This window comes from Taeniopygia guttata, chromosome 1 (assembly GCF_048771995.1).
Source record: "Taeniopygia guttata chromosome 1, bTaeGut7.mat, whole genome shotgun sequence".
NCBI classification, from domain to species: Eukaryota; Metazoa; Chordata; class Aves; order Passeriformes; family Estrildidae; genus Taeniopygia; species Taeniopygia guttata.
In genome coordinates, this window is record NC_133024.1 from 47,196,335 (window position 1) to 47,223,709 (window position 27,375).

General features: G+C 40.1%; 1 protein-coding gene and 1 long non-coding RNA gene across 4 annotated transcripts in view; one reads left to right on the plus strand and one right to left on the minus strand.

Annotated features, from left to right (window-relative positions):
• The window catches only part of SLAIN1 (SLAIN motif family member 1), a 45,267-nt gene extending 20,941 nt beyond the window's left edge, over positions 1-24,326 (minus strand). Inside the window, exons 1-3 of one of the 3 annotated variants that reach the window (XM_030270725.4) lie at positions 23,497-24,326; positions 20,258-20,397; positions 439-588 (exon numbers count right to left, since the gene is read on the minus strand). In XM_030270725.4, coding sequence (XP_030126585.4) covers positions 439-588; positions 20,258-20,397; positions 23,497-23,945 — 739 coding nt within the window. In that variant the 5' untranslated portion in view covers positions 23,946-24,326. The remainder of the gene's footprint in view (positions 1-438; positions 589-20,257; positions 20,398-23,496) is intronic. The other 2 variants (XM_030270714.4, XM_041715633.2) reach the window with 2 other exon arrangements.
• The window catches only part of LOC115494932 (uncharacterized), a 43,768-nt gene continuing 39,875 nt past the window's right edge, over positions 23,483-27,375 (plus strand). Inside the window, exon 1 of the long non-coding RNA XR_012055513.1 lies at positions 23,483-23,620. This is a non-coding gene — a long non-coding RNA (uncharacterized lncRNA). The remainder of the gene's footprint in view (positions 23,621-27,375) is intronic.

Below are 27,375 nucleotides of genomic sequence, written 5' to 3' on the forward strand. Positions count from 1 at the left end.
AAATAAATCTTGAACAGTAGCAACAATACCAACTTGAAAACAGGCATGATTCTGCCAGCTCTTCTTATTACAAATTCTCACTGCCAATTTCATTACACAGCTGTACATATGTTTCTGTGGACATAAGGAAGGGGAACCATGAGGCAGAAATGAGCAACAAAGCTGGGGATGTTTAAGCTGACACAGTCACAACTGTACTACTGGGTAAATCCTTATTGACATTTACTAGCATCACTCTCCTGTAACATGCTGCATAACACTTGTAGTTAACAGCCAAATTTTAGGCCATTAAAAAAAAACCCAAAACAACAATTTCCCTCTGAGATATGAGTTCATATACAATCATCCAAAAAGAGTACTGCTGTTAAAGGCTAGCAGGATTAGATTAAGTCAAGCACTTTTGTAAGCACCGTAAATCAATAAAAAGATAAGCATTACCTGTCCGTTCAGGTGTTAGTATTGCTTTACTGGAAGTTTTAGAGAAGCTGGGACTATTACAGCCATTGGTATATGGGGTGAGTCTTGCAACAGGACTATAGGGAAAAGCCAAGGAGACAGGTGTAGAGAAGAGGTTCCGCCATCGGCTAGCTGTTACAGAAGCAAGGGAGGAGGGGGAGAAAACAAGATTTACAGTTATTAATAGACCAGTACTGACAGAGAGAAAAATCATCTCATCTTAATCTGTTCATCATGTATTTTTTTTTACTTATTACAAGAGGAAAAAAAATGATGAAAATTCAGCAGCGAATCAGAGGATCAGTGCAGTCTTCTGCATGTAAAAGTGAGCTCTAAAAGGTTTTTTAGCAAATATATCTCTTGACTATATTTTACATATACAAGTTTTTGGTATATATTCATCACATACATCACTGGGTGACTAACACACAAATAACAGAGGAAGTAAAAACTGCTACAGTTAGCAGAGAAACAAGAATGAATTTTATAGTGCTCTTCAAGGAATTGTTCATGACAATTAATCATCACACAATCGAATTAGCAGCTAAATTATCAGTTATGGGAGTTCAGAGACAGAGCAGTAAAAGATGCTTAACCATCAAGTGCTAAAAACAACTGTAATCCCATATCAAGCTTTTAAGCTACCATATTTTCCCTTCTCTTTTTAAACCACCAAATTCCTGATTGCATAAGCATGATTTTTTTTTTTTTTCACTGTTTCTGGAATAACAGAACAAGGAATCCCTTTTTCTACACATTGTCTACAAAAAGCTTGGATGGCATCTGGTCTTCTAAGCGATATAACAATATATCTTCTAAGTAACATCATAAAGCACTCAGAGTTGGCAAAAATAAAGCTAAATGCTTATTTCATTTATATTTATTTAATTTACGTTTCCTTACTCAGTAAAAGTATTAATACAACTGTCCTTTGTTTTGCCTATTTTACATACCTTGAAAAAGTAAAATAAAGAACATTCACATGCTCTTCCAAAAAGAAATAAATATTAGTAATAAAATTGTTTTAAGAAAAAGGAAAATTTTAAAATACATAAATTTCAGAGAACTTATACAGATACAAGGAAAGATCAAAAACATATGATGGGATTGCATCTTGTTTAATAGAATCTATTTTCTACTCCCAGATGTTACTCATCTCTACTCATAGAGGGGGAGCCATGAAAATACTTACGCCTAGCTTTGAAATCAACGGCATAACCTCAATGCTCAGCAGGTGTTCTGTGCAGTGTCAGATGCTACAAAGTGATTTTCACAACCAGAAGGGTCCAAAAGCCATTCTCCATCACACGGCTACTTAATACCACAATCTGCTCTGTTATTTGGACTTGTTCATCCAGTCATTTTACACACTAATAGCCATTCAAATAATACTCAACTTTCCTGTTTTGAAATCTCCCTAGCAACAAAATGATTTAGCAGGACATACTGACTTTATTCCTCCTTCTTGCTAACATCAATTTCAAATAGCCATGTGAAGGATGTCTTGGCAAGCTGTCAATCACATCCTCACAACTCTTGGAATAATCAGTTTGTTACCAATCCAAACAGTGCCATTTCTCCTCCTATTCCTTTTGCTTTGATCTACTTAAATCTATCTCTGGTTTTTAATGTGTAAAAGCCTCTTCAACTCTTCCCACAAGTGCTATCCCACAAGTGCTACTAAGCTTGGAATGAAGACAACTGTTTGGTTCCAGCACAGGCACGAAGCAGTCTGCTGGGGACAGGGATTACCTGCAGGGCTCAGGCTCTGAGGAAGGTAGCTTAGTACTCATAAGTCACATAAAAATTCAAACTCTGTTCTTTGCTGTCCCCTCACCAAAGAATTATTGCAGGTCCCTAATTTTTGGTGATTCTAGTTCCTTCAAGCTCAAAGAAACCCAAAGTTCTGAGATCTTTAAAGGCAGCATCAGCACCACTTTCAGGAAATTGCTCCATGCCACCCAAGGCACACAACACAGACTTCCCAGCTGGACTGTTTGTCAACATTCACTAACGTGGTCAGTTCTGAAGTGAAGCATTCCAGTGTCTCAGGACAAAAAAGAGAGAAAACACAGTTGAACATAACTCTACAAACTAGCAATTAACATGAGTCCTTGGGGATGAGATTAATTCACTAGGTGTTAATAACAGCAAATTGATCTGAGGCATTCAGTGAAAGAAATCCATACAGTCAGAGCAGACCTCAGTATCACATCCACAGCTAATGTCTGTCATTTCTACCAGGAACCATCAATAAGAGCAAGGGACTTCAGTTGCCTGAGATTTCATCTTCCTGCCTAGGACAAGCTACTGCTTTGTAGCAGCCCGATCATTTCCAGGCCTATTAGCTGCCAGCATGTTCTCACCCCCAGATGTGGTTGGGCACACAGCATAAATAAACACCATTCATTACCCTCTACAATAGCCACTGTGAGCTGACCCACTGAGCACAAGGCAACAGTTATCGTGACTCTGAAAGCAAGAACCCACACCAAGAATTTAATTAGTATTTATGGCCAACCAGATTTCAAACTCCTCTTTCAAACAGCATGTATTCTCAGAGAAAGATGGATGGATGGATGGATGAGACCAAGAAGCTCTGTATACACTAATCTCTATATATATTAAATCTCTACGGACACTAATGTAAAATATTCCCAGTTCTACAAAATTCTGCCACTGTGCCTAAAATAAAACTTTCTAGTTTAAACATCAGGAAATGATGGATACTCTTTAGGCATATAAGTAAACCCACTGTTCAGAATCAAATATAAAGAACAGCTTTCATTAGGTTTCAAATGGAAGTATCAACGTACGTATTGAGTGCTTTACTGTACTAACAAAGAGAGCAAAATTAGACTGAAGTCTTGTGCTAATGACAAAACCATAAAAAGTTTTGTAGGAAGTGAGTGCTATAGACATGTAAGCAAATACATAAATTCATATAAAATTTGTAAAATCCCAGCATTGTGCAATGGATACTCATTTTCAAACACTTATTTTGCTCTAAACTGCATGTGAGACTGTCCTACTTAGCATGATAAGCACCACCCTGCTATACATGGATGAGACAATGTTGTTAAGACCTTTATATTAAGTTTAAAATCCCAGCTGTTCAGCTCTGAATTTTATAGTATTTGTAGCTTCTTCTTAAAGCCCCAATGCCAGTTACCTGCAGATGAAGTAAGATGATCAGGTACCCTTTAAAAACAAAGTAAGTTCCTATGCTTTGCAGTTGAATAGAAACATAGATAATTCTACTCTGAGTAACTTCTACTGAAGATGCACTGAAGGAAGGAAGAGATTCAGCCATGAAAAGGAAAGCAGGGGCATCTAAAACAAAAACCAAGAGAAGAGAAACCAAAAATCAATTTCATTTGTTGACATCAAAGATGTAAACGCTTTAAATTTCACTTCTTGAAGCATTAAAGTGGTTGAATTAATATTGTAATAAAATAAGCATAAGTTGCCCCAGTCATCTTAAGTCTACAGTTATCAGAAGTGTCAAAATTTTTTGCGTATTATTTACTTGGTTTTGATAAAGAATTCAAAAGACTAGAAAGGAAAGGGAATATCAAGGCGTAAGCCAATTCCTACAAATTCCAAAAAAGGATACTACATTTTAGCTATGCATTTCGGAGGGTAGGATTGTGAGGTTTTTTAAATTGGCTCTTTTTTTAAGGAAAACTTTTTACTGTACAGCTATGTAAACAGACAAGCACAGGGGGTTTGTGAAAAATGCAACTGTCTCAGCATTCATCTTCCTCCTGGGTGCACAACTCTGCCTGCATTCACACATCCAAAAGCAAATTTTCTGGTTAGAGCTAACAGCCAAATTTGGCTTCCCAGCTTCTCTCCTTTGAGAATTTGGCCAAATACTATGTTCAGATATTAAGCCTGAGGTATGACCTAGGGCCCAAACCTCTGTTTCCTCCCCAGCTCCCAGTTTTTACACAAAAAAGTCAGTCTGATGCATTTTCATTCTGTTTGGTGGATTGACCAGAACCCATGAGCATACATGAGCAGCTCACGTTTCAGCTAGCTTGAAGTAAGACAAAGCAGAAGACTCATTCTTTTGTACCACTACATAGGGTAACCTGGAACAAAATATATATCCACAGATTCTTCTACCAAACCATTCATATCACATTCATTAAGAAGAGTGTTTACCCCACTTAATTTTAGAAACCTTCAAGTAAGGCCTTAACAGCCTTCAAAAACATGATTTTTGTAAGGATTCTTACCAAAGGGCACTATGAATGCAAAAATTAACACAGGAAGAATACACAAACTCACCAAAGAAGAATCCACCAAAGGTTAATAAATCACATCTAATTCAGAGTTCACATCTGGTTCTGTCAGTCACTGAACTGGCTACACAGCTAGGATGGTGTCAGGGCAGGCATATTTACTACTTCTCCATATTCTCTCTCTTCCAGTATCTATTTATGGTGCTTTAGGATGCTGTATCCTATGTCCAAGACACAATTAAAATGCTCTTACGTACACTGACGGCTGACCTAGTCACCTCAGGACACTATTTATTTTCAAAGGAAGGACAGGGCATGGTTCATCTCACCTCTGCTTGCAAAGGACATGAGCTGTACCCCTTTGTCTGCTCTGCCTACAATGGCAGCCCAGTGTGACTGGCTCCAATACTGATCTCTGCATGCATTCAAATGAAACTCTCTAACTGTATTCATTATAGAGAACAATAAACAAAGCTTAAAAACAGAGTTCAAAGACTGCCTTCAGTCTTCACTTTTTCTAAGCAACTGAAAAAGACAACTCTCGCAGCACTAGAGCACTGCAATGCTTGTGTACCTCCTCCTGAAACCAGCTTCGATTCAACTGAAGTCACCGAATTTTCTCAGCAGCAGCTCCAGTTGAAAGCAAACCTCTGTGTTAATTAATTTTTTTAAAGAAGGAAGAGTTTCTCAATCCCCTTTACCAGGAAGATGAAGCTCACTTATATCATCACATTTAAGTGAGAGATGGAGAAGTGGAGAACAGCAGCAGGAAGGTGGGACAACTTTAGTAACACCGTCTCCAAAAGAAACACATCAGAGAATAGCCTCTGAGATGTGTGTAAGGGCAGGTGAGATGAACTCCATGTCTGACACTAGTCATTTACACACCCACACAGCGCAGAGTAAAGCAAGAGCATTTTCATCAAATTTTAACAGTTAGCAACAAAAAAGGGAACAAAATCGTAACCACCTCATGACAAAAGTAACCTCACTCACTGGATAAAGATCTACCACCAGGATGTGCAGACAATGCACCTCAAGCCACTGAAGCATCTTCCTCCAACTCCTGCTGGGCCAGCTGGATAGACCCTCTGTCTCCGCTGGTTCTGGCTGTAAATTCACAGGTCTCTGGATAGGTTCACCCAGCAGGTACTAACTGAAATGGGCAGGGAAGCCATCATCCAGTCACCTCTGCTAGCAGATCTGAACAGGCAGCAATCCTGGTAGGCACAAATGAAGAGCTCTGAAGAAGCTCGTGCATTACCCAGGGGAAGACTGTGGCAAGAAACTAATGTCTCTTCCACAATCAACATACGTTCAAAGCAGCCAGCTTCACCCAGTTTGGCGGGAATATTTAATCTGTCAAAATAACTTTGCCAAAAGCTCCACACCACACTAATTTAGGAGTTGCATCTCTACTCCTCCAATGTGGAAACGGTGTCTTCACAACGACTTTGCTATTGCAGTCTACGGCACTAAGATTTAAGCAGAGCTGTGTCAGAAGTCATAACATATATACCACTTCAACATTGTTGGAGCATTGTGATCATCATGAATCACATTTTACTCACTGCCTGTTAATCCAAAGGGGAAACATTTCTGCACAATTTGTGAAAGAGCTTATATTTTCCTTAATAAAACACAGGTCTATCACTGATTACACACATGCACGTTACCATAACATCATACACAAAATCCAAACTCTCATATTCTTTTTGCATAAACATTGTGAAACTCATCCCAACCTGGTTTCACTCTTGAATTTTTTACCTTTGGTAACTGCTTTGTTTGTTTGTATTTCAGTGACAGTGTGTAATATCCCACAGAGTACTGTGGGATGAGTATTTTGCAATTACTCAAAACTGGTTTAATTGTTGTTTTTGCCACAATACTCCATAAGCAACAAAAACAGGTGTGTTTTGAATGGAAAAAGGTCTTTTTGTCTTTTTCTTTAAATGCTGATTGGGTCTGTAGCATCTCCCAGGTTTGAGAAACAGTGTGTTTGGGTCTCAGGACATCTCTTCAGAACTGCCTACTTGCTTGCAGAGTTGCTAGCAACCTTTTTCTGCCATATAGTCCATACCTTTTACATCAAGTGGAGATTTGCTTTGCAAACCAGTATGACATATTCTTTCTAGGTCCAGAACAGTCAAGGGAATGTCTGCAGGTACGCAGCAGCAAGAAGTATGTGGCTGTGGCCATCACCTCCATAGCTGCCATAATTCCAAACTTGCAGCATCTTCAGCAGAGATGCCTGCCCAGGACGCAGCTCACACAGTAAAATACTGGTGAGCAGTAGTTTGATAGCCACTGTGCCAGATTTATTATCAGGAATCATGGCCATCACCCAGAATTATGATGATGTAGGTAGACCTGCTTTCTCTGGCTCAAAGCTGCCATACTATCATCATCTCACAGTTGAAGGCACCTCTGTGCCTTCAACTGTAACCAGATCAGTGACATATCCTCATGGAGGAGGAAAAAGGCACAATTTTGGCAACCTCACCAGAAATCATGTTGTTTGTAGGGTTTGACACTGATTTTCAGGTCCGGTGTAAAGAAACAAAGAAAGCTGAAAGTCTAAAGTCAGGCCCTGATCAAGATAAAAAAAAAAAAAAAAAAAAAAAAAAAAAAAAAAAAAAAAAAAGAGACAAATTCCTTCCACTATGACAAGGAAAATAGCTACCAGAGCTGCTATTTTGCAATAGTGCAAATCATTTAACAGAAAGGAACAGAAGAGCTGTAGCTCTACAACCCGCCCCGGGCACGTTGCCTGGGGCAGGCTGAGCCCTCTAACTCACAACTGTCGATAGCCAAGATTCTGGATCAATGAAGAGAAAAACCTAGTATCACATATAAAATGAATAATGTATGTTGGAGTTGGAGCTGCTTCTAAAATAGGCCCACAGTCATAAATCTATGCCCTTTAATAAGCCCTTCATCATCCTAAAACTTCTCAAGTGGTGAAGTTGACTGAGAGAAATCTGGCCTGCTGCTTCTTTGGACATATTTATGTATCACTCAGAAGCAGGCTTTCAAGTTCCCAGTCCATCTGGTAAATACACTGAGACTTATGTGACTTTTGTTAGAGGTTCTCTTCTTCTCCAGCTAGTCAGCTCTGCCCCTTGTGGCTATCCTTATATGAGGAGTTTGCCTCACCATCCAAGAGGAAGCAGCAGTTTCATGCCCCCTATTCAGAGGACTTCATCCACCCTTGTACATGTCATGGTGACGGTAATGACAATTTTTTCAGTTGCAGTAGAAGCTGGTAAATTCATTTTTGGATAGTTCTCTGTCAGAGAACTCACTCTACTACTAAAGACAATGCTGCTTTTCTTGGGCATCTGCCTCGCAGCTAGAAGATACTTGCTTCCCCTAACCAGTCTACTCCACATACCCACTCAATTGTTTTGGATTCCTTAATATTAAAACCAAGTAAGCTTGTTGGTGAAGAGGCATTTTGCCAATACAGCAGAAAATATCTGAAAATTACTCTTGCACCATTGAGCAGCAGTTCTTTATAAAACACTCTACAAGCATTGCCGTGAACTAGACAGCCTGTATCAATACAAGGAAAACTTCCCAGAACAAACGTACATACGTACCAGGGACTTTGGCCAAAGCAAGTTATGGATGTACATCTTTTCACATTCTTGAACAAAACTACACTGTATTCACATCTTTAGCACACACTTGACCTTCCCAACACTTGTGCAAATGGCAAGCCACATGTAGCGCTGTTATATGAGTCAGAATAACTCCATGGTGTCTAGGCAAGTCTTGCAAAGTCCCCCTGTAGTAGAATATCTAAATATAGGGCATCAAACTCCGAGTTCATTTATTTAGTTACCTTCCTTTGAATAAAAATTTGGAGACACTCGATTCCTGTCTCAGGTTAGTCCTGAAATTGTAGAAAGCCTGTTTTCAAAAGATTTCAATCCAGTATACCATAGGGTAAGTAAAAGTTGGAAATTAATTTTGCTTGATGATTAAAAATTCTTATGAGAGTTACAGTATGGAAGCCAACATGAATTTCAGTCACAGAGGTGAAGTAGAAGAAGAACGTTTTGGGAAAATGCAGCATATCTTCCATCTTTAAGAAACTATCTGTATTCATCTCAACTAGTGTACAACATCCAAATGTGACCTCCAGTCCTTCCTAACCAATGATGCTACTCTCTGTCTCTGGAGGAAGACAGATCTCATGCTCTGAAGATGCTGCTTTTTTTCAGCTAGTAACTGATTTCAAGCCTGAAGTTTAAGATGGCTTAAATAAAGTAGTATGAACCTTATCTTGAATGCACTTACAGCATGTTTAACAATCTTTAACGCACAGAGAGACAGATGTGGTAACTAGAAATCTGAAAGCCAAAATATGAGTGCCATCAAGACCTTCACTCACACTGGATCCCAGTGACAGCTATACCAACGTGTATTATCCATGCAGCACTGCACTGTGTAGATATACTGGAGCTAGGCTGTCTGGCATGTTCTGCAGGGTGTACACAGGCTCTGTGCACTGACAGGATCAGTCTCATGTTAGGTACTTCTGTTTCGGTAATACAACAAGAACACGTGAGGTCTTCTGTGTGCCTGGATATGCTCTGTACCCTTCAAGGCTACTTAAGAACATGTGCTTTTCTCTCATCAGCAAGCTACTTTCTACATAGCAAAAAAAAATTCTGAGTCTTACAGTATCTTCTTAATGTAAGCCTGAGAAGGAAGACCTGTTTTCAAGACCAGTTAGCCTAATCAGGTTTTTGTTTGTTTTTTTTTTTTTTGGTGCAGAAATAAATCTCCCCACTTTTTTAAATCTATATGCTAGACATCTCAACTTCAGTCAGCCAACAGCAGATTTAAAACCTCCCTGACAGCAATTCATTTCAAAATGTTCTTAGTCCTTAGAAAATAATATCTGCTTTGAAATTTCAATTCATTGTATTGGTTGGTGCTGAGTCATTGCAATCACAGCAATCCCAGAGAACTCTACTGGACAGATTGCCCTTTCTGCAGCTTTGGTCTTCGAAGTTGAATACATGATAGAAGAAGACAATAAGTGACAGTACCATTGCAGAAAAACAAATTCAGATCAAATCACCACTATGTAATAATCAGGACAAGCATTTAATCACAGTATAAAAAATTTTATTTTTAAAAAACATTGAATATATTTCAAGAAGAGCTCGACTGCTATTGACAAAATGAACGAAGATGAAGGGTGCCTCTGCCCTTTCACTCTGTAAGTCCACTCTTAGGGGGTTCCCCTAGGATAAGGAGCAAGGCTTCCCTGTGTGATATAAAGAACAGGCATTAGTTAACTCCCCTTGCAGATCAGAGCTCAGCTACTACACATGGTAGTACTCTCATGCTGAAAATGTACTATTCATTTAGTGTATACATTGCACTAGTATAAAAAATGCTATTATGAACTTCTTAGTGGATTCTTAGAGACAGTAACTCCAATTAATAAAAGAGAATTTCATCTACACATACCACACAGGATATACTCCTCCTAAGTGGACATGTACTATACTGCTAAACAGACATGATAGCAAGAATTTAATTCAAAGGTATATTTTTTCTCTGAAAAAGCTGCTGGAGGAAAAATACAGTTAAAAATATGTAATTACATTTCCTAAATTTAAATTTTCTGGTAGCTTACATAATTCTTTTTTTCTTTGTTGCAATACCATTTGCAAAACAGAGAAGCATAAAGGGTGAGGGATCCATTGTTAAAAACAGATGCATAGAAGGACAATTTCCCATTCTTCTCGTAACACTAGAGGATCTTTATTACATATCAGGTAGAATTCAAATGTATGTGTCTATTGGGATAAAACTCTTGATCATTTATGATAGACAAAACCACAGAAAAGATAAAATTAGTCCTATTAGTCCAGGATTGACCCTAAATTGCACTTTTCCTATCATTATTGTTTAGTCCTGAAATTCCTCTGCATCCCAGCAACCCCAATACAAACACTACAGCTCCCCCTAAAACCATATCTACTTGCCATCTGTATTCACAAGTTAAATTTCTGGCAAGAGGCTTTTGCCAGACAGCTCAATTTACAGTTTCTGACTTCAATATCATTCCAAGATGCTACACTCACTTCTTCTTTGTTCAATTATATCTGCTGCCTATACTGAGGCAGACTGAAAAAGTTAAATCTTAGGCTCAAATCGAGGTCAAAAGCAGCACTTACCCTCCAGGAACCCTGTGGCTTTTGGATAAATTTAGCAAGTGTCACAGTTATGTGATTATCATGGGAAACTGTTAACACTATTACCAAAAGCAGAGAAAATATACAAAACACTTAAAAAATAAAAGCTACTGTGAAACAGATTTTTCATACTTCTGAAATACCATACGGGAAAACATTAATGAAAGTTTATAATTAAGGAAAGTTCTAATAGAAGTTTAACTGACTATTAAATATAATAACATACTCAGAATATGTATCCTCACACAGAATTAAGATTCAACACCAACCTTGAGTCAAATTAAGAAGCACTAACCAAAAATTGCTACCAGGAAAATAGGTAAAGTGACATATAGATGTTTGATAAAGATAACATTATCATTACTGTCCATGTGAGTTAGGGGTTCTGCAACGGTTTTTAAGCTAAGCAGACCAGCCTCTTCAGATTCCCTTGAGAAAGATCAATGTCTCCTGACACTAACTCAGAGCACATTCCTACATTTAAGGTTCCCTGGGGTGATTTCAGGTATCTCAAGGGCGACTCCTTAAATAAACTTTGCCTTGCGAGTACCTTCCAGATGTACACTGCACCAAGAACTAGCCAAGCATTTAACAAAGAGGCATTTGTTGCTCCTCACTAACAAGCAACAGAGGTATAAGCTGGTAGAAGAGAGAGGAATATATCACACAAGAGCAATACAATAGGGAAGGCATGAGAATGGCACACTGACAGGAGTCAAAAGCATACAAATTGCAGAAGCATCATCAGTACAACTACTACACTGCTGCAGCATCCTTCTGCCCCTGTCTTACTGCTCAGGATAAAAGGTACTCTGCAGCATCTTTTAAGTGTTTCCATCACCAGAACCTGTCATGTCCATAATAAACAGAAATGGGTTTGGACAATATAATTTGAGCCGTTCCTTCAAGCTTCTCTATAAAGAAACATTTTATCTCTTCCAAATAATTATCAGAGACTTATCAGCATCCACATAAACCAGAAATAGGTAAAATATTTTTTGGACTATGTCCACCACAAGAAGAACATATGTGCCTACTTACAAATTTAGATTATTTTTTTGCATTATAAATAAAGATCCATTTGTGATTATAGTGACATTTAACACTCAGCGCTTCAAAAGACATTAAGAAACAACCATGAGGCAGTCTGAATACTGGCTATACAAGTACAATTCATGAACCAGAAATGACAAAATAGAAAACTGATGACACTATGGAGGAAAAGGCTGAAGCCAAGATTCTACCACTCCATCCTGTCCTGTTTCATGCTGGCCTGCACATCACTCTCTATCCTTATCCTGTCTTTCCTATGGGTTAGGAAGGAGAAACAAAGAACATGGAGAAGGTTTGCTAGCATTTCACAGAGCTGCTTGAAGGACATGGTGGACTTTTAGGAAGAAAGGACATTAGGACGTTAGGATGCTGAGCCAACTCCTCTATACCTGAAGGCAACAACACAATAGATGACTCAGTTGCTATTACCCACGTTAACTGCAGGCCACAAAACCCTGCCCTGCAAGAACATCAAACATGTTATGAAGAAAAAATTGCCTGAAGACAAAAGTCACAAATACATCAAGTATAATAAATAAAATAATAAAATAATTTTAAAAAATAAAAATATGTGGTATCATCAGACACAAATGCTAAAGACCTACTACTCAATCCTACTTTTTTATTAAGTCTGCATTGGGGTAGGACCTTGAGCCAAATGAAATTGGAATTACATTATATCAGCCACTCCTAAAGAATAAAAAAATTAGAATCCCTAGCCCTAAGAGCTCACTTTAAATACTGACACAAATCTTTACATAAGTTTCAAGTGATTTTACATGAAGTGGCAAGTAGCTAATACTACTTAAAGTCAACTTGCAGTGGCATACTTTCACCACATGAGTGATCTTGCACTTACTTTCTTGTGTGCAGGTAATTTTTCCATGAAATGACAGCATCAATATAAAGGGCATATTGTATTTTCTTATATGTAAAAAGCAATTCTCAACAGAAAAGACAAAAAAATTGCATACATACACACAGAAGAGCCTACTTGTAGACAGCCTCATTTTAACACCTACAGTCTGGAGCAAAACCAATCCTTCAGCATAAAACGGCAAGGGCATGATTCAGTCATCTAAACCCAGAATGTAATGACATTTTGGTGCTCCAGTTCAGTAAGGCTGTTGTGCAGATCCTGTATTATACCCATCTGCCCACCTAGATACCCCAAGGATATAAAAGAGTGTCAGATTATGCTTGGCACTCTTGCTAAGATCAGTGGATCACAGTCAAAGCGACTGAACCTTAAACTATGTATTTACTAGACACAAACCTAAAATTAGGTGGAACAAACCTGGACCATTATATATTCTATGAATTCACATAAATACCTGAGACCCAACAACAAGGTCCTTACAGCCAGACACAAGAGGAACAGCTCTGTGTCTGGAGATAGAAATTGAGATATAAAATACATGTCCAAGGAAGATTCAAGCACATAGATGTTCCTCTGTGATACAGATACAAGACAAAGCAATATCCCATGTATCTAACTTAAGACTAGCAGACAAAACAATAGAATTTACACCATTTCACCAGTGATTGGAATGTGGAACAAAACTTTTGTGCCACATTCAGATATAAGATACAGATAGCTACTGGAATGTGAAAACACAAAAAATCCACAAGCATCCTGCATCCTCATTTTGGAGAATGAACTTAGTTTCTCATGGTCTCCTATTTCTTCAATCACGGCACTTACAACCTGTTTGTAATCATTTGTTTAGAAGCTATCTCTGCATGAAAGGCACCAGGGCCTTTTGCAAAATGCAGAAGGTATTCAAAACTTGTTAAAAATCCAAATCCTGATGCTAGGTACTCCAAGAGTTTTTTTCTAATTAGTGGAGAGAAATTACCATATCCAGACTCAGTTTACCCAACAGTCCAGCCAGCTTAAGAACAGCTGGCTGGACTGTCCTTTGGCTTCTTCAGCATCAGTGGATAGACAGTTTCTCCCAAGTATCTAGCTTAAATGACTTAAGGTTCAGTGAAACTACGCGTAACATTCAGTATCAAAACGAGCTCTTACAAATCCTTACTGTACTTGAACTCAGAAACAATCTGTCCTTCATCATCTACAGACAAAACTAAGAAAGAGCACCTCATCTCTCCTATGCAGCAGAGGACACAATTAATCAACATTTAAAGAGGAATTTATCTGATTGCATGAGGATATCTTCCAAGTTACCCACCTCTAATGCTCCGAGTAACCATTTTAGAATTGTGCACTTCAAGGTACAAGTCTCCTCACCCTGAATTAATACAGGGCAAGCAGCAAAATCAACACTGGTACTTCATACTACCTAATGGGAAAAGACAAGTGAATACAAAGAAGCTTTCTTCACAAATAGTAGGAGACCTGTTCCGTCACACTGCAAGAAGTGCAATGCCCCCCTTTGCATTAGAGGGGCACACAGGGTTGGCTAGGTTGAACAAACAGCCAAAGTGAAAATACAGAAATAAACCTTTTAGTGGAGAAGCAGTGCTACTTCTATCACACTTGTCTGCTTTCTGAAATGTTACTCCCAGCTCTCTTCTGAAGACATGACAAAAAAAAAAACAGACTGTGAAAGAAAGACAACATGAAAGACAAAAGCTGCAACAATAATCTGGGGACTAACAAACAGTGCATAAAATACTTAAGACTATCAGAAGCAATAATGAAATGACAGCATCCAGAACAGTCCAGTTTTGAAAAGATCCTCATTTCAATAGAAAAAGTATCTCCAGAGGATAGGCTTCCAAATGTCCTCAATTATTAAAATCTAGGTTTCTTTTTAATTTCTATATAGGAAAGTAGCTGCACGCTTCAGAAGCCAACCCAGGGATTAGTACTCCACTAGATAACACTAAATGTGCCTGTACTTTTAGCATAAAGCAGTGTTGATGCTACTTCTATTGCTTTTAGACCCACACTGCATTACAGGCTTTGAACTTACATTGTGAGTATAAATTATTTTAAATAAGAATAAACCTACTGAAATCCTCACATGAATCTTAACAGTGTTTGAGCTGTTTAACCACTCATGATGAGATGATAATCCCAGCTCAGTAGTCCGCATGGATTCAAAAAAAACACTCTAAAATGGGATGGGTGTCTTCTCAACTGAGGCATGATCTAACACCACCTCTCTACCTTTACAGACACTTCAGAATTCAGCTTCCCCTTGCAAGTAAAATGATAACCAGAAGTCTATTCTAAGCAAATACTTATACTTACATAATCAATCCCCAAATATGAAATTAAACTCTTAAATAGTATGTATATTGTAATTTAATAAAAAGTAGAAATCATATTGAAGAGCTGTAGTAAAAAGGCAAGAAATAACTTTCAATTAACTGCAGAGATAAGTGTCCAATCTTATACGCATTTGCACACAAAAAGGAACCAAAACTTTGTGCAACTTTTTTCATTCTTTATAGAGCATTAAACATTTTATTTATGATGGAAACAACAATCATCTGTAAGCTTCTACACATTATTACTTCCTGCCTCAAAAGCATTTTATATAGAACTAACCTGCATTTTATATGAGCAAGAAAGCTACATGAAATTTTATTAATCCAGTTGAGTATCACAACATATATATGTGAATCCTCAATGGACAGCAAATAAAATTAAACCTAAAAAATATACTTTAGAAAAAAAAAATCCCCTTTGCCCTTGTTTCAGCATGGGATCCACTTCAAGCATACAAGATAAAAAACCTTTATTCACTTTTTCCCCTCCACAGTATTTCCTGTTTGTTTCTGGTGTTAACAGACTACAGCATAAAAGTTCCCTATAACAGTGGTTTTTAACAGTTGAAGTGTATTCCATATCTTAAAGAGTCATTATTTCACTATAAACCCATGGGAAGTGGAAGAGAGTTAGGATAAGGGGAGATAACACTGCCTCTTCCTGCATAAGCCACAAGTTACACATCCAGATAAAACCTTCTGCCTGGAGCCCAACCAGCTGTAACCTACCAGATTTTGGTTTTTTATTAATAGGTAAAAAGAACACAGTACTATCAAAAGAAATAATCTTGTTTAGTCTCCTCCCAGTTTTTCTTACGGGTACGTTGCATGTTTGGGTATCAACCTTAACTAATATGTAACACTGGGATTCAGCACAATAACGAATTAAATTCCTCTAATGTGAATCTTTGTCTCGTGGAATCACAAGCATTGGATCTGTTTCACAACGTATCTTGTCATCCACAGGTGACATAACAGCATCCATCCTGAAGCACAGTAATAATTTAAAAAAGAAAACAGAGTTTACCTCTTTAAACTATAAACTACTGCAGCCAACTGCAAAACCTAGATTTCAGCTACCTACTGTTCTTAAGCATCTGAAATGGTATTTCTGAATAAGAACTCATCTAAGCCTAATTCTGAATCTAGCCAATATTTCATATTCCCCAATAAAGAGCTTCCTATCTGGAAGGCTGAATTGGATGAGTTACACTTTGAGTCCCTGCATAAAAGCTGAACTCCTACAGACTGACTCCTTGCTAAGCTCCCGAAGCCCTTCAGTTTATCCACCCGCCTGCTCCAGAGCTTTTTCAGAAGTGAAGTTAGGCAGGGTATCTTCAGCCAGGGTGTCAGTCACCACCATCTCATCAGTTTCAGAGGGGTTATACCTGTCTGCATCAGCTAGAAGTTTACGTGTCACATCTCTCTGTTCACTGAACATGTCCCAACATATTCAGCTACTGCTAAGGAAACACAGAAGGGGCTCTACCACACCATTAAGACTGTGAAGTGGCCCTGTTCACTTCAATTAACCTAATAAAATAAAATAGACAGCAGGACTAAAATGCAAACAGCGAGCTAACTGACCCTACAAGATACAGAGAACTGCTGTGAGCATAACAAACCAGAAAGGTTTCAAGACAAAAGATAACTGATGAAGAGTAAGAAGAAAGATGCGATCCAGTCCAGCCCCCAGAGATAAAACAACTGAAACAAACAACAAACGTTACCTCAACACTGTAATTGCACACAGAAAACAGGCACAACTCCAAGCAAAGATCCCATCACAGAAGGTTACATTAAACTTTCATCCTCCTTAAAGCTAGCATGCTTAATCCACAGCAACGGGGTTTGTAATAATCCTAGTTCATTATAAACATTATAAAAGCTTTACCTACTTAGTGGTAGACCAGAGGAATGCTGAGAAGCTTGCCCAAGTTCTCAGAGTGGCTCAAAGAAGAACCACCTGCTGGAGACCACCTCTGTGCTTATAATAAACCTTAAGGATTTATGCCAAGATGAATTCTTAACTTCCACCATGAAATACTCAAACAGTCATTTTCACTAGAAAAGAAACAGGCTGGTGAGCACAGCAAAGTGAAAAGAAAGTATCACCATTCAAGTAATTTCTGGCCTGAAAGACCTAGTAGCTGTTAGACTATTTCACTGCCTTAGAGTGGTTTGGCAGAAGTCTCTCACAAGACTTTAAGCCTTGTTATGAGATATCCTAATGTTGGGATCTTTCAAATAACAAATGAAAACTTTAATGAAAATCATGATGCAATGCAGTAAGGAAAATTCACAGAAGCAGGAATAAATGAGGGCAGGATTGAAAATCTAAGGAAGAAAATCAGAATTAGTTACACCTCAAAAATAAGACTGGCAAAATGGTTTGTTTCTTTGGCTCACAGTTCTTCTCTTTGCATGAGATATGCTGACTTTGCAGCCAAAATTCAGTTTTTATTGCTTTTTATGTCCATGTGCAGTCTGATGTCTAAAGAGCTGTAACAACTAAAATGGTTTACTTTTTGGCTAATGCACCATGCACTAAGCGAATTCTACCAAAGCCATTTCAGAAATCACACTTTAGTATACTATAAATATTTTCTGACTACTCATTTAATAGTTCTCAAGTACTTCAGTCTTAAGCATTGATTCAGAGCCAAGCAGAAGAGGCACAAGTAGATTTCAAAACTCCTTGAAAATGCCCTTGCAAGGCATATGGTTAAAAGGGGAAAATACCATTCAACTTACAAAGTTTGAAACTTTGTACAAAGTTTGAACTTTACAAAGTCTGAAACTTTAGTACTAAAAAGAAGAACGTTATACTTAGTGAGTCACTTATAAAATCAGGATGGATTATGTGTACATATTTATACATGTACTGACAGAGTGCCCTGCAAAACAAAACATGGGGAAATCAGGCCACAGAAAGTTTGCTGAGCTTCAAAAACCAAATTATTAGATTCTTACAAAAGTCTCACATCTGGCTGAAAAACTAAGGAATAAATAAATATAGTTAAATCAACTTCTAAAAATTTAAGAGGAAGAAGGATGACATTTACTTATTATGTATTACTTACAAAGAAACAGGTGCTAAAAGAATATACTTAGAAATAAGAGTATTAATAAAGTCTTAACTGTATTATTAATTAAAGCAATTTTACCAAAGAATTGCTGCAGTATAACTACAAGTCTATTCACTCCTTGAACATACTGCTCCCATAATAGGTTTTATTTATGGCATACAATTTCTCAGAAACTTTTTATAGAGATCAGGAAATTCATGAGCCAATCGCCACGAGCAGAATATATGGACCAGAGTAACTCATTGTCAACATAACTCGGTAACATAACACAGCCATTTGCTGTGACTTCTGCAGAGAGAGAGACTGAACTGATAACCATAGAGTGATTTTAATTTGAAACCTTTATTGCCTATTCAATTTAAATAAATCCTTTTAAGGGGAAAAAATAGGCCATGCAGTCCTTTTGCTTGTTTCTACACTGACATTACAGGCTTGACTCAATTGTCCATACTCAGGTGTGCCTGGCCCCCTAGAGGCCCTTGGAGAGGCCAAGGGATCATTAAAGGACAGTAAAAGCACAGGACCTTAGGAAGGTCTGCATCTGTCCTGAACAGAAAACCAGGTAACAGGCCACCTCCAAGGGCACTAGTTACCTGTGTGGAGCAATCTGAACAGAGCTTCTACATCAGACTGCACTCTATTGTTGGATGCCCAAATCCACACAGATGCACCTTCAGGTAAGCATGTGGGGTTGAGTGCCAAGCACCCATTACTGTCAGTGGACTCAAGAGAGCTACTGAATTCATTCTACAGTCAACACCTAAACCTTATCACCTGAGCAGCTGCCCTGATTCCTCTGACTCAACGCACAAATCTTCCATTGATAGTCAATGTAGCTCACACTACAAACACCTGAACCCAGATACCCAATTAAACAAGCCAAAGTCCACCCTAAAACTAGATGGGATGATTACCAATATATGAACCACAGCTTGGCCCACTTAACATGAGACAAATAGTATCAACTAAGTATTTCTAGATCAATAATCACTGTAGCATCTTTCACAGTCAATGCAGAAGACAAGGCCTTCACAGCCTGATTCAGTTAAATGCTTGATTTTGGGTAAGACTTATCCACAGCCACCCATATCCTCCAAAGCATACAGGAACATACTCAATTTCTCTTAATGACAGCTGCAGCTAACTTATACAGCCATATGTTCATGCTGTCATTAGCTTTATTCCTTCTTCTGTCATGTTCATGGATTTTTCATTTTCTACTTTTTTCCTTGTGAGTCATAACCTTAACTTCCTCCCTTAATCACCTTCTTCAACAACACTTAATACAATCTTAAAGAGACACCAGATGGTAAGAAAGCAAGGAAAGAGCTGTCTGGTATTTATTTAAAACAAAAGCCAGAGCACACAGAGAACTCTACAAGTTCACCAGCACTGATCAGCCATCAGATGGATTCCAGTACCTGAGATCACCAAGAGGCCAACAGAACAGCACTACAGTCAGGTTACAGCTCTTCTTGGTGGGGGCTATACTTAGAAAAGTTTTGACACTACCTCAGATGTTGACAAATATGCCTTTAAAGATTTATAGCCCCATGATAATTCTGACTTTACAAAAAATGAAAAGCACCTTTTTTCAAACCTCAACAGATATACCAACAATAAAGTTAGCATCAATATTTCTTTGTCAGGAGGCTCTCTATTTTAAGCCCTGGATGAAAACTGACAAGTTAGAACAACACATTTTGCAGGAGAAAAGATGAATAACAAAGGAGGCAAATACTTTAAAAACTACATGATCAGAAATGAAAAAATTCAATCATTTGTCAGCATTCATGTAATGAAGGAAGACTTGCATACATAGGAAGAAACTCCACATCTGCCATGTATGAAGCCTGCCAAATTGTGAAAACACCAAAGAGGAGTGAAACACCAGACCAAAAATGCTAACCTCCTAATAACGAAATTAACAGAATAAGATTACCTTGCTCCAATCTAAAGCATAGAGAACGTTTTGCAGCTTCTATCTCAGGAGTTGGATGATCCAGAACACGTCTGCACCACTGCAGAGGACTCAGTGATTTCTCTTGAGGAGTGTGAGTCTTCGTAGGCAAGACATACAACCTTAATCAAAACACACAGAAATATCAGCAAGATACAATACTGCAAAGTTTACTTTTATATGCTCACTTTCCTATTAGATCACTAATAATTTATAACATCCAAAGCCCTGCAAGAGGATATCAAATAAAAAGAAATATATCCTGAAGTAGAAGAGTTTACATCAGTTTTCTTTCTTCCCTCTACAGAAAAATAGGTAGCAAATTAACTGTACAGCTCTGGCACGTCAAAATAAAGTTCAATTAGATTTCACTTTAAATCTCCTATCTAATCACTACCATTGTCTGAATTTCAGCACTGCTCGAAGTTCAAATGTATCAGGTGCTGTACAAACACCAAAAGTGCTCTTGCTCTTCCCTCTATTTATATTTACTGGAGACTTATATAATTTCAGCATCTAATTTTTATCTTCACACAGATGACCCACATGCTGTTCAAGTCATATTTGTAATGATTGAAAAACATTAGATGAGAAACACTGAAAATCTATTTTCAATATTCAACACCAGCAGAAAAGGAAAAAAAAAGCACATATGCAAAAAAAAGGTAGCGTATGTGCATTATTCTCAGACAAGAGTTGGCAACTGATCAGTTGCACATTAGGAAACCAGATTTCAAAGCAGATTTCATGGGAGAATTCTTGAGGCTGAGATCTAGGTTGCTGCTGTCACCCTGGCAGATTAGCAGGCACAGCAGATGCCAACTCACCTGGGAGAGTGCTTATCTTCCAGGGAGCAAATTATTCTTGTCTGCTGGACAAGACTGACACAGCTCCCTGGCCTGACCACCTCTGAGACATGAGGCTAGAGACACCCAGTGCCAGATTCTCAAGGCACCAGAAGAACATCCCACACTCTCTTAAGGATCTGGTCTGTACAAACAGGGAGTGAAAGGCAAGACCAAAACCTAAACAGGATTTTTCCCCCCAAGGGGTCACTAATAGGTAGTAGCAGCTTTTCACCTTCATAGTTTTGGCTTAAGAGCTACCCAAAACCCAGCAGAGCACCCCTTCTGCAGTGTCTGCTCCATGGAGCTCTTGGCCTTTGAAGTCAATCAGCACTGTCTATCCAGTTCACAAGGAACAAATATCCTCACTGCAACTGACATCTCTCTCTCGGCAATCCCAGCAGAGATCATCTATTGAACTGCTCTGAGGAGAGGACTCATTTCCCCAGACTTCCTGCAGGGCCTGACCATATGTTTAAAAAATGATACCGAGAAAACCAAAAAGCAAAGCAAAGAAAAGCTTTCAAGTTTCCTGTTCACCTGGAGAAGTGCTTCAACAGCTAAACATCTGACTGATGATCAGACCTTCATGTAAAAAGCTGAACACTACGAAGTAGTCTGAAAAGGTTGGTTGGTTTTGGGGTATTTTTTAATGGCAGTCAAAAAAAAAAACCAAAAACCAAAAAGCAAGCAAAATACAAAACCTCAAAGCTATTTAAGGCCTAAAATTACTAATCAAGAACTAGGATATGCACACTGCAGGCTTTGGCTCTCCAGGTAGCAGTTTGCTTTAAAGACTGAGATTACAAAAAAGCCCCAAGCAACTGGCATCACGTGCCTGACCTTTCATGGATAATGACTGAGATTTATCCTTGAACTAAAAACATTCAACAACTAAAACAACTCGCTCCTAGTGCAATAGATTTGTTAACAAATCCCTGTCATGAAATTCTGCCTGTAGACACATACATATGTGACATAAAGGTAAGTTCTGGCACCCAAATCTAGGATTGCTCCCAAGAAGGAAATCAAATTGGAAATTTCACTATGTCAGGTAATGCAACGACGACTGACAACCATCTTAAAATGTAAACAAAAAAAATTTTTGTTTAAGACATTATCAAATAAATTTGATATTCCTTAATGCTTGGAAAGCTAGAAGTTAGAACCAATATAAAATGTGATTTAAGTCTGGACTGACATGCCCAAACCAGCCCTGCACAGACCAACTACACGCACAATGAAGCAACACTGACAACAAATTCCAAACAATTTGTACATGATTCTCAAAAGCCATTTTCAGAAACACGGTATTGTACACCATGAACAATAATCAGAAAAATTTCTGACATTTAGATTAATTTTTGAACATTTTATCTTCGACCAAAATTAAAGATATTCAAACACAGCTTCCTTACACTACAATTTATTCTCATCTGACCTTAACTTATAGCTTGATTCAAAAACTAACCTCACGAAAAGGAGAGCTTCATGGAAGCTTAGACAGATACTCTAAAACTTATTTAAATAAAGGTGATATGTATATTGCTGTTGACACTTGAAAACAAATTGAGGATCAATGACATTCCACATGGTTACACAGCCAAGACAGTATTCCAGCACTGTCCCTGTGATGTTCGCCCACGCTGCTGAAACAGGTTTTGAGGCACTAGCTTTACTGATCTACTTGTATCTCTATCTTGCCGTCTCCCCTTCTGTTTCTTTTTACGGGAGCGTAACCATTCCAGGTTACACAGGTTAACAAGTCCAGGTCGATTTCATTTTTTGCTCTATCCATTCGCTATTCATTTCCGATTTATTCCATTTACTAGCACCCCGCCGTGCCTTTTGGAGCTACGTGGGCGCGTCAGATACACAATTTAGATTAACGTCTAAAAGACAAAAGCCTTCCCAAATCCCTGAACATGGGAGACAATTTGGCAGAGATTTTAGGATGAGGAGGCAGCGCTGCTCAGATCAAGGCTTTCCCGGAACGAAATTCCGTTATTTTTAATTCCTTATGTAAACACGGGGCTGAAACCAGGCTGAGATCTGAACGCTGTTCCTCGGGGCGGAAAACGAGCTCAGCTCCCCACGGAGGGCGCGACGCCCCGGGCGAGCCGGGCGGTGGAGCGCCGACCCGAGCCGCGTCCCGCACACGGGGCCCTTCCCTCCGCAGGGAGGCACAGTTTGGAGGGGGGGATGGAGAGAAGGGGAAAAAAATAATAATTAAAAAATAGAGCAGATTTCAGCGTAAGAGGGGAGATCAAGTGGATTTGGGGGCTAATGCTAATCAGAGCCGGGAGACCGCTGCGGGAGGCCCGGCCGGCGAGCACACCCGCGCCGCGGAGCAGGGCAGGGCCGAGCCGCATGTACCATGTATCCTCGTCCTCTCCGCAGCCGTCCTCCAGCTCCAGCACCGCCACCTCGTCCAGCACCGTGGCCGCCGCCCCCGCACCGCCGCCGCCTTCTTGCCCGCCGCCAGGGGCCGGCGGCCCAGGTGAGGGCTTGAAGTAGGCGAGGGGCTCCGGCGGGCACAGCAGGGTGGGCACCGGGCTGGGCGCGCACGGCGGGCCCGCGGCGGGGGGGCTGGCGGGGCGCAGCCCGCCCGGGGCCGCCGGCGGGGCCAGCAGCAGGTGCGGGCTGGGCGGGCCGGTGGCCACCGCGGCGGCGGCGGCGCGGCTCCGCAGCTGCTCGTTCTGCTTCTCCAGCTTCCGCACCAGCTCCTGCAGCTTCTTCACCTCCAGCTCGGCGCTGACGGCAGAGCCGGCGCCGCTCCCCTTCACCTCCGCCATCATCGCCGGCTTCAGCAAGGCAGCCTCCATCCTGCCGGCCCGCCGCCGCCGCCGGCACCTGCTCCGCCGCGCCGCCGGAGGGCAGCGCCCGGCCCCCGGGGGAGGCGGGAGCGCCGGGGAGCGGCGCTCGCAGCGCCGGGGTCCGGCCCTGCGCCGCGGTGCCGCCCGGCCGGCCCAGCCCCGCTCCGCCGCTCCTGCGCCTCCCGTTAACGGCGGCGCGGGCGGGATCCCCTCCCACTCAGGCAGCCCGAGCGCCGCGCACACGCACTCGGCAGGAACAAAGAGCCGCCCGGCGCCCCCGCCATCCAGCCCCCGGGAACGGCGGCACCGACCACCTCCGAGGGCAGCCCCGGGTGCTTAAGAAAAAGTGCCTTCCCCCCACTGCGCCCCACCGCGTCTCGCCCCGCCTCGCCCGCGGGCTGGATCCGGCCCAGGGCGCCGCGCCTCTCGTGAGCCGCGTAATTAGAGCCTGGTGGTGTCAGGGATGTAATTATGCAGATTGAGAGTGTGAGGGGAATAGGAATCACAAATAGAGGCTTTGTTGGGTTTGAAAGGAGCTAATTCAGCCAAAAGCCGCCGTTTGTAGGGTTGAAACATGCTGATTCTGGGAGTTTTGGCGCAAAGCGAGGAAAGCGACGCGGTTTTGAAGTTGCGTTGGTGGTAAAGCAAAGACTGAACCGAGAATTGTTGAGAACTACGTAACTATATATTGGTTACGTATAGGAGAGCTCCTGAGGTGAAAGATGCCCTCGTATCGAAATGTCTTTCTTAACACAATCCAAATACATCGGTGGGCTTGTAGCTTGCAAATCTTTGAGAGAGAGAGGGATGAACAATGTTCACTTACGGTAATGGTTTTGCGTTGTCTTTCGTTGCTCAGCACTGTTAGACGCCATTGCTTGTGTCCCTTGTGCCACCTAGGAGGTGAGCAGAGATTCAGTGTTGTCCAAAGCAGCTCAGGCATCACGCAATCCTCATTCAGTTCATTTCCTCTGGCTACAGCTTTAGGGGACAACCTTCTAAGTCACAGTCCTAATTCTCCTACAGCTCTGATACAAAATGAGGAACAAATCTCATTAAGTTAGGGCACGTTTAAATTAGATATTATAAAATACTTCTTCACCAGAAGTGTCATCAAGCATTAGAACAGAGTGCCCAGGGAAAGGGTTGAGTCACCATCCTGCAAGTATTTACAAGATGTGTCGATGTGGCACTCGGGAATGGTTTAGCGAGGAGTTGGATGTGCTGGGTTAATAGACTCAGTGATCTTTGATGTCTTTGTCAGCCTAAATGATTCTTTGAGTCTAAGGGTTGTAAGTTGCTCAGCTACCCACTAAAAATAGCTATTGGTCAGTCACTATCCAGTTCTTGAACATCAGCCTTAGGCAGAGCAGTAGCACTGTCAGCCGCTGCTGCCTTCACCCCGCTTCGTTGCTGTCTCAGGTTTCTGGTGTGAGGAGGAACAGACATTGACTCTCTGCTCAGGGCATAAATCAACTTTGAAATCATCCAGCCTGTCACAATCTCGTCTCTTTTGTTTATAATCCGGAAACTTTCTTTTGCATGTGCACAGGACAACCGCACTGTTGTTTGTCAGTCTTTCAAGCACTCTTGCAGTATAGATAATAACAACCAGTCCTATAGGAATGACTAGAAAGGAACCTAGAGTGGAGCACAAAGCATTCATTTCTAGATGATACAACTTCTATGAGAGTAAAGAGAAAGAGAGTGAATACAGCCCCCAGTGTACTACTATGTAACTCGATAGCACTTAATCCAAAGCTTTGGTTGTGTCTTCTCTGTCCCTTTGGAACAAAGAAGGGGGAAAGTGTTGAGAATGTAAAAACCATCTGGCTCCAATTCTGTCATGTTTTATTAGAATGAGTAACAGAATCCAGTTTTCACAACTACAGATATCTGTAATCTTTATTCCCATAAGGAAAAGGAGAATTGAGCTTCTACATGTTTAGTCTCAGGCAAAATATGTATCTCTCAGTTTGTTATCACTAATAATGGTACTAGCCTTAATTCTTAGAAGTGCCTTGTTAATCCAGTAAAATTGCAAAATTATATAAAAAGATGAATTGGCAGCATACGTAATATTGAGTTTATTATACATCACTAGTTTACAATGAAAAAAAAAGCAAAGAAGACGTTTATTATAATATCAGTGCTGGAGGATGCAACGAGGCAGTAGAGGTGCAGTTATATATCATAACATTTTTTTCACTGAAAGAGTAGTTAGGCATTGCAAGAAGTTGCCCACATGGGTGGTGGAACCACGGTCTCTGGAAGCAGAGAGGTGTCTGGATGTGGCAGCTGGGGATATGGGTAAGAGGTGATCATAGTGGTGCCAGGTTGATGGTTGGACTAGATGATCTTGAAGGTGTCTTCCAACTTTGATGATTCCATGAAATACTCAAAAGAGATTCAAAAGGGAGGATTTTTTTTTTTTTTTTTTTTTTTTTTAATTTGAGCCAAGGATGCAAAGTCTTTTAGTGGACCAGCAAAAAAACCCAGTAAATGGGTATCTGAAATTTTCAGTTGTCAGAACAGGAACATTACAGTGTGGTCTGGCTATTGCATCACTAAAAATATCTTGATGCAGACACCAGTTTGGAGCTGTTTGCAGATATATCAGGAGACACATTTGAAGACAAGGTAGAGCATGTAGCATCATAGCAGAGGATCTTAAGAGTCACCAAGGGAATGCTTGTCCTCAGTTATGAGTATAAACAGTTGGCAATTTTCAAATGCCCTCCACTGTTTGTGCCACCTACACAAATGTTGCTTGCAGGCATTCATTTCAGAACTCAGTTGCCAAAGAGAAAAAGCATAGGAGTTAGCGTCATGCCCTAGCATGGGTACAAATACATCTTTTCCAGACAGATGCATTGATCATTGACATCATATCACTAAGAAAATGGTCCAGAGCTTGGCTCCGCCTTGACTGGGACTTCTTAAGTTAGAAACCCAGTAGTATGGGTAGAAAGCAACTTGAAGTTGTGCATATTTCAGCTACCATGTTCACAGTCAGTGTGAGAGACTGTCTTTTTCAGGCATTTCCTGTACACATGGATTTAGTAAAAGGTAAAAATGCATTTCACTGTGTTGTATTTGTTGCCCTATTTTATGTGTACTTGTAATTTCACTAATTCATAATTCCACTTATAACATAGCTTCACACAGTGGTGCTGGCAGATAAAATGTATGTTGATAAATACACTGTCCCGTGGTTTTCAGGTTGATCAGTTTGAATACTGCAAAGATGATTTGAACATCTTAGTCTTTGAAATAGTTAACCTAATTGTTTGGGTTTTTAAACATAAATTACTCTCCTCCCAATATTGACATTACTAATAAATTATTAATGAGTTCCATTCAGTATGCCAGCAATAGATGATGAGTTTGATAAACCCAGAACTTTATCAGCACTTTACAAACCACACTGAAAGCTTGA